This window comes from Microtus oregoni, unplaced genomic scaffold, assembly GCF_018167655.1.
Source record: "Microtus oregoni isolate MIOR12 unplaced genomic scaffold, Mior012 000037F_ref0000500, whole genome shotgun sequence".
Lineage (NCBI taxonomy): Eukaryota > Metazoa > Chordata > Mammalia > Rodentia > Cricetidae > Microtus > Microtus oregoni.
The window spans coordinates 9,200,020-9,208,163 of NW_024543096.1; the positions used below are offsets into that span (position 1 = coordinate 9,200,020).

General features: G+C 46.4%; 1 protein-coding gene across 2 annotated transcripts in view; it reads right to left on the minus strand.

Moving 5' to 3' along the window:
* The window catches only part of Cacnb4 (calcium voltage-gated channel auxiliary subunit beta 4), a 259,482-nt gene extending 251,588 nt beyond the window's left edge, over positions 1–7,894 (minus strand). Inside the window, exons 1-2 of one of the 2 annotated variants that reach the window (XM_041631399.1) lie at positions 7,569–7,894; positions 7,046–7,129 (exon numbers count right to left, since the gene is read on the minus strand). In XM_041631399.1, the coding sequence (XP_041487333.1) occupies positions 7,046–7,129; positions 7,569–7,628 (144 nt within the window). In that variant the 5' untranslated portion in view covers positions 7,629–7,894. Of the gene's footprint in view, positions 1–7,045; positions 7,130–7,334; positions 7,462–7,568 lie in introns of those variants that run through there. The other variant, XM_041631400.1, reaches the window with a different exon arrangement.
* Between the last annotated feature and the right edge of the window lie 250 nt (positions 7,895–8,144).

Here is an 8,144-nt window from a genome sequence, read left to right on the forward strand (position 1 = left end):
GGAACAATGGCTGCAGAAAGACATTGGATAATGGAAAAGTCTACTGAACTAAATCAACCAGTTTATTTCAAGGATGTGCTGACCTCACAATGGAAGCCAGGAGATGTGCAACGTTGGGAAAGGGGTTTTGCTCTTATCTCCACAGGTGAGGAAAAATTGTGGATACCATCAAAATTAATAAAGGTTTGGTTTGAAGAAGAGAAGCCACTTGGAAAAGATAAATAACAATTCTTTCATAAGGATGGCGAACATACTGATGGTAAGAAATACAGATAGGTTGGAGGCAGGGTTCTTTTCTGATCTCCACAGGAAAATACTCATCTTCAAAGAAATTGAGGGACCCTGAATATTTAATTACTGATGGATGGACACATTTTATAAGTATTAATTTTTATATATATGTCTTATTAAACATTTCTTTATAAATATATAGAGCTGGTTTTGAAGTTGGACTCTGGCTCAGTCCCTCTCCAATTCCAAGCCTGTTAGTAAGAGAAAAACCCAGAGTTTCTGGAGTTTCTGTCTCATGTCAAGAGCCATGATATGGGACAGAAAGAAATATGAGTTTAGAAAACATCTTTGCTTTTCTTCATATCTATCATACTTTTCATTGAATATATCTATCATGCCTTTCATTGAATATATATATGTATGTCTATATATGTCTATATGATTAATGTTTAAGTTTTTCACAATGAACAATGAGTTTTTCCTGAAATGACATTTGAAGTTTCCAGGAAGAAGATGGGGCCCCACAACAACAACTCTACCTGGTTGATATGACGTCATGACACTGATAGCGCTACTACAAGACCTGTTTTGGATACCAGCTGCACAAGACGATCCCAACTTGGTTGGCTGAAATGATGCACATCTTATACAACATTCTGGCCAGACCTCCACAAAATACTCAGAGACTATTTGCAATTTTAAAAGACATTGATCTTGAAATTTAACCATCATTTTACTTTTACAGGATCCCCCAGAAAGAACATCGCCCCCATGACAGCTGGAAGTAATTCTAGAGGACGACGTCCCCTCTCCCAGTAAAATTTACCCCTGGGTTTAGGGACATCATTTAGGGGTTGGGAGGTTGGGGGAGGAATTTTATAAGTTCAGGGATCATTTTGAAAAAAAAAAAAAGAGGGAATGATGGGATAATAGATTTATAATTGTGAGTTACTGCTTTTAGACAAATATATTGGTATCGATTCTTGTATATTGATACAAAGTTAAATTATACTGACTATTGTATGCATGCATTTTTCTATCTCTGTTTAAAACATTTTTTATGTATTGACATATATTGTATTGATAAATATATATTGTATATATTTACCATATTGCAGTGTACATTTCTACCTCTGATTAAGATACTTATATAATGTTTGTGTATTGATATATATTTACCATATTGCAATGTATATTTGTACAGTGTTTATATTTGGAGGTCATTATCCTCATTTGTTACACAGTTGTTTATTGTCTTAGTCTTTAAGTTAGATAGATATTGAGAATTATATAGATAAATAGTCATCTAAGTTTGTCATTTATAATTAGACTAATCAGGTTCTCTAGATATATAGAGATTATACTCAGTATAGATAGAGAATCTTCGACCTCTTCAAAGAGCTGTAGAAAATGGCCTTTAATCTAACTCAGAGTTTCGTGATAGTGAGACACAATTGCTCCTGGCAACACCGCTCTATTCCCGAGAGAATGTTGAGCACCAAAGACACTCCACCTGGAGCCTTTCTATTTGGCAGAACTGGCCTTTGGGCAAAGAAATGCCCATACCTCAACCACTGACAGAGATACAGAGCGTGCATCAATGGATAAAACAGGACTGTCATATCCTGCCAAGACAGGGTAAGATAGTTTTGAAAAGTTCCTTGCCTTTAATAATGGTATGTCAGTTATGTTAGGCCTTAGCCAAAATTGGTTGACTCAACATTGCAAACGAGACTTTGGGTGATTGCCCAGGTAGTCAGTTGTCTCTGTCAATTGTTGCACATTTTGGATATATCTCGTTTGTTGAGTAGTGTTTATTCCCTTCTCAGATCTTTGATGGAGTTGAAGATTGTATAATTGTAGTTACTCTCTACATTATTTGGACTCCTTGAGATAGAATGTTTAGCAAAGATTTTGTTCTCAATATTGTTTGTTATATTTATTATTTGTTGTTATTGTATATAGTTGTATTTGGTTTGGTTCTGTCTTATTTAGACAAAAAGGAGATGTAGGGATAAGTCCTGCCCCTTGGGGGGCGTGTTCACCTCAGGCTAATGTCTGCCTATAAATTTGGCGAGCGTGCTCCCAGCCATCGCTTCTGCTTTCCTGGTCTCCACGGGAATGGTGGTTCTGTAAGTCTATTTCTACATTAAAGCTATAGATATATTTTTTTTACAATCTGTCTGCATTTGTTTACATAACACACACGTACACACCACACACACACACTTTCCCTTTTCTGCTCTTGAAACGGAGTAGGCTCTTGAGGCTATTTTACCTTATGCAATACAAAAGAAGTAAGGGATTGCTTCTAAAACTGAAGCCTAGGACAGTCGCAGATGTAATCTTTGCTTATTGGAATGGCCCAGTTTAGACTCCAGCCCTCATAACATCGAAAAGTTCAAACAGCCATGCAGGCACAGGTGGAGGAAAAGCAACCCCCCCCCCTCCAAAAGCCCCAGCAGAGTTCTCAGCTGGTAGCCACGACCAACTGCCAACCACATGTGTGAGGCTATTTTGGACCTCCCCACCATCCCTGTGCCCATGCAATATCACGCAAGGCAGAAGAACTATCTGGTCAGTTCTCAGAAATTAATTGTTTTAAGCTATAAAATTCGGGGTCAGGGAGGTTTGTTAGGAAGCAGTTTCTGCCTTTCAGCAGAAATTCATCCCCGAAACCATCCTCTCCATTCATTCAAATGGGCATGCACTGAAAATGGGCGATGCCCAATGCCAAGGGTGCAGAGATGGAGTGCAGACATTCCCTCACCCTCCTGGCGCTCAAGTCAGTCGGGGACAAACACTGAGAGAGATCTAGTCCGTCTTGAATTGCAGCAGAGAGGTGCTACTAGGGATGAGCACAGGCACTTTGTGCCGGAAGCACCTCCTTAGAAAATATACCTCATCAGGGAGCTTAGAAAAGGAAGTCAGACTAAATCCTTAAGCTGAGGCAGGAGGTCAGTCATGAATTTGAGGCTAGCCTGTGCTACGGAGTGAGACAGTATCCCCACCCCCCACCCCCCGCCAAAAAAAAAAAAACCCACAAGATCTAAACTCTTAGATCTTGAGGAATCTTAAAAGCTAATAGTACAAGAGCATGACGAAGTCCTTCACACAGGCACTCAGCATGTGCAAAGGGCCTGAGGCAGGAGGATGGTGCATTTAAGCTCTGAAGCCAGACATAAGAGATTACCAGATAAAGGCCAGATCCTACAAAGGGCTTCATAAAAGTACGCTCAATAAGAAGAAAAAAAAACCAACCCCCTCATCTGATTTTCTTTTCAAACCCGAGTGGGAAGAGGGCTAAGTTAATACTCTGTCATCCATGACACAGGTTCTGTGAGACCCGTGCACAGTCACTGGTCACTGTGCCTGCTGCCTGCTGCCACCTTCACTGGACTGTTTGTGTCCCCTTTGTCTCCACAACTCGATGATAAAACTCTTAGAGTACAAAATCTAAGCCCCTTTCATTCTTCTCTCACAGTGCCTATCCGTGAGCCGGAGACAAACAAATGCTGAAGTGCTTCTCCAAGACGTGAGCAAGCCACAGACACAGGCGCTATCCACAAACAGCCTATCGGAGACCTCCTGGGAGAGAATCCCATGACCACGCCGAGAAAGCCATCCCCGTGATGGCAGCACCCATTGGAAGTTCTTGCTGTAAAGCATCCTTCCCTTCTAACTTTAGAATTTCATCCTTTGTGGAGAGTAAGAACACGCCTTTAGACTCTGTACACGCTGAAACATCACGGGTGCAAGCCTTTCCTGGGTGACCTCCACCACCAGACTGTGTGCACTCTGGAAGGTCACGGGCTTAAGTCCTTTGGGGATCGTCTGCCTTCCTCTCAGTAGCAAAACAGTTCGTCATCTCACCTTTCCTCAAAGAAACCATTGAGTGGCTCCCTGGATCCATTCCAAACCCTCATGCCTCCTAAACTGGGGGAGCTAGCAATCTAGCTGACAGGGAGAAATGGAAAACCTTTCTGCGGGTGAGGCTCAGAGGAATGGCAAAGCCTTCCTTTGGTTCAAGTCTGAGGGTTCAGTAGCAATTGATAGGTATGTATCAACTATCAACCACAGCTTGCAGCCTGAGACTGCCCCCTACAGAGACCTTAGGAGACTAGCTAAGCTCTCCTTGTGCCAAACACAGTTTCTGAGCCTTGTACCAGGTGCCCTCCTCCATCAGAGTGAGCACAGCTCACCCGGTCCTGGCTTTTCCAAATGTGTGCCTGTCATGTCAGTATCTGACATTTCTTCATTCCCAGTCAGGTTTCCAGGACCAAGCTGTGGACGACCAGACAGCCCCTCTCGGTATCCTTGTTTTCAGACCAGCTTGTGTGTATATGCAAACACTTCCGTGCGCGTATACACACAAAGGCAGCAAAACACCCGCCAGGCCAAAGGAGGAAAACCGTTCTCATTATTAAACCTGCAACTGCCCCTCTTAGGTTTGTCTAGTCTTCCATATCTGGAACAACGTATGGAATATTTTTAGTGAACGTTCTTCCTCCATTAAATGTAAATGGGAATTGAGCAGAATGTGAAACATCACCAGGAACTTCCAGCACTTCACAGTATGCAGAATTCAGAAGCTGGAGAGAGGGTTCAATGGGCTAATGTGCTTGCTGCCAACTAACGGGCAACTGAGTTCAACACCTGGGACTCAGCACCTGGGACTCACGTGGCAGAAGGAGAGAAGAGACTCTGCATGTTGTCCTCCAACCTCCGCGTGCACACGGTAGCCCCACCCCCACACAATCATCAACCTATGTAATTTTAAAGTTTTAACTATTTAAATATTAATAAATCACTGTCACTCTTTAGAGGGTTCTGTTAAAGGGTTTTGTCCAATTGCATTCAGAGGACGCTATTAAACAGCCATTCACAGTTATTTCTCGTTCCATCCAAAAATATGAATCTGTCCTTCTGAAATGTGGCCATTTAGAGAGGTCTATATGATGCTATTTAAATTAGATGATGCTTAGCAGTGTATTGTATTACGAAAGTCCCCCCAAAATAGATATTGTTTTGTGCCAAAATTAAGAATATTATCCGTTACAATTAATTCCTGAATTTGGACCATTTTATGAAATCAGTACACCCAGTTTCAGAAAGATTTATGAACTATATTTATTCTCAAAACCTGCACTGGTCTAAGTAAATCTCAAAACTATCTTTCCAATATATTTGTTATGTTGTTAAGCCTACATACAGCAGCCCACTCTACAAGATTGCGGGTGTGTGTGTGTGTGTGTGTGTGTGTGTGTGTAGTTTCAATCATTTACTGACATAAAATAGGAAACTACTATATAGGATAGTGTTAGAAAGGATACTGTTTTATTTGGGCACAGGATGTCAAGTAGAGGTGGTGTAAACTCAAAGGTCTCACTCTAACAACTCACAGGATGCACCACTGTATTGTTAGTGTTTCCAAGAATCTGCACTACCAAAACGAGCGCCTACAAAATAAACATAAAGAACTAAAAGAGTTGCATAATAATATAATAATAATAAAATATTTTAAGCTGAGCAATGGGTTCCCCTTATCAAATACACAAATCATCCCTGCTCTGCCAAGAGGGTAGTGTGTGCTTTCACAATGGGTGCAGAATCCGAACATGTTTGAATAATGTGAATGCTTAGTGCACGCATACCACACTGTGTTACAAATTGATAGCCAAAGGTTCTATTTCTGCAAAACGCACAAATGTGCAGGGAAATATTGCCCAAATACGCTTTATAGACCTTTTAAGAGCTGTCAGAGCCCAATTTTGAGTCTAAATAGTATTGTACTTTGGAAATGTGTTTAAACTAATTATCAAAAAAAAAAAAAACAAAAACAAAACCCGCGGCTGCCATAGTAATTTAGAATCACAGGACACCACGTTCTGGGTGACCTAGAGAGAAAAGTATTTCTCAAGGTCACTCCTGCAGCCCAGGGCAGAACCTGGGATAAATGCTTCAAGGGGCAATGACCAGACTTCCTAACCCACCAGGAAGGAGCACACTCCAAAGAGGGATCAAGGTGAGCACTTCTGCGTGCCTTCTCCAGCATCCAGCGGCTCCGAAGGTTCCATTAGCAGCACTGGCTAGCGCGAAAACTGAGGGCCGATTTGCTTCCTCAAGGTGACAAGCACTTGAGGACCGAGCATTGCTAGCGACCTTCGGTTCGAACTACTTGCCCCTGACCACTAGTAAAGCACCCAAAAGCAAGCGCGACGAGGTGCGGGGCAGCCAGACCCAGGGAACAGCGCCCGCGCTGGCTTGTTTAGGTCTCACCAGACCGCTGGTCCCGACAGTCCGTAATTACGCGAAATCGATGAAGCTGTGCCAAAATGAGACTAAACTTTTCTGTTCAAATGTCTTCCTTTTGGCCAGAACTCAGAGAACTCTCTCAAGAATGTGAAAGTATTCAAAATAGGACAAAGATCGGAGAAATCCTCTAACTCTCAGCGCGCATCAAATCAGGTCACCCGTGTCCCTCTGTGCACCGAAGGTGGGCCAGGAACACTTCTAGCTCCTAAATTCAGTGTCCCCGACCAAGGTCCCTGTCCGTCCCAACCCAAGTCCACAAGCACAAACTAACTTCCCAGAGCGACAAAGAGACGTCAGGACGCGAACACTAGGAAGCCAGGGTAGCAGGAGAGGAGGGACGGAGCTGGAAGCAGATGCTGGGGTGGCTGGACCCCAGGACTAGGGAGTGGAGAGCAGAGGGACGAGGACCGAGCCCCGAACCCCGAGCGGCGCGCACCGGACTCGTGCTCGGGGCAGGGAACCGCGCTGGGTCCCGGCTCCCGGTGGCCGGGCCTCCTACCTGTCTGAGAATGAAGCTGGTGGAAGTAGTGCTGCCATCGGATCTTTTCAACCTGCTCCTCCGGGTCGTGGTGCCTCGGGCCACCTGAACTCAATAAAAACCGGGGCCAGAAAGAAGCCAGTGAGGACCGCAGCGCGGAACCGGGCGGGCTTGCGGGGCTGGAGTCCTCCTGGGGAACATCACCCCGGGGACCCCGAAACCCGCGCCCTAGTCTCCCCGGCGCCTCCCAACGCTCCCATTCCCACCCCTCACCCCGAGCTGGGCGCTCCCCTCCTCCCCGAGCACCCACCACATCCATTAACAAAGCGTCGCGGGTGCGGGGTCCGAGTCCCCAGCATCGGCGACAGGAGGCTGCGGACTCTGGAGCCCGAGCGCTGAGCCCGGTAGCCGGGCTAGGAGGAGGGGAGGGGGGGAGGAGCGGGCAGGAGGCGCGGAGGAGGGAGCCGCGGCTCGGGACCAGCGCCCCGCACTCGCGGCACCAAGGCGGGGCGCGGGGCGGCGCGGGTGGAGGAGGGGGCGGTACCTGCGAGCCGGGGGAGTGCGGCCCGTCCGCCGCCCCGTTCTTGGCGTAGGAGGACGACATGGTTCAGAGGCGCCGCATGGCCCTCGCGGTGCGGTGGGCGGAGGGTGCGGGCCCCGCGAGGCCCGGTGCGGGCGGAGGGGGAGGCAGGACTTCCCTACCCGGCTCCTGGCCCCGCGCCGGCTCGCGGGCCGCCTGCCCGCACTTCACCGAGCGCCGCACCTTAAAGGGGCCGGGGCGCTTCCCCCGCGCCCTCGGCGAGCTCCAGGCCAGGGGGCTTCTCGGCTCTCGTCTCGCCGAGCTTTAGGGAGAAGTGCTTTCCCACCCTGAGAGCGCTCGACAGCAGAGCTTTCCAGAGGATGGAGGGAGGGGAAAAAAAAAATCCGAGATGGGGGTGGAAGGATTAAAATAGTCTGCACAGTTTAAAATGAGACAAAGGTGGCACGGTTCATGAATCAGGACTTGGGGAGGGAAGCTGGTGCAGTGTGGAGGGGAGTGGGCAGAGCGTGTGAGAGTGTGTGTGTGTGTGTGTGTGTCCGTGTCCCTGCACTCGAATTTGAAAAGGACAAGACTGACTCC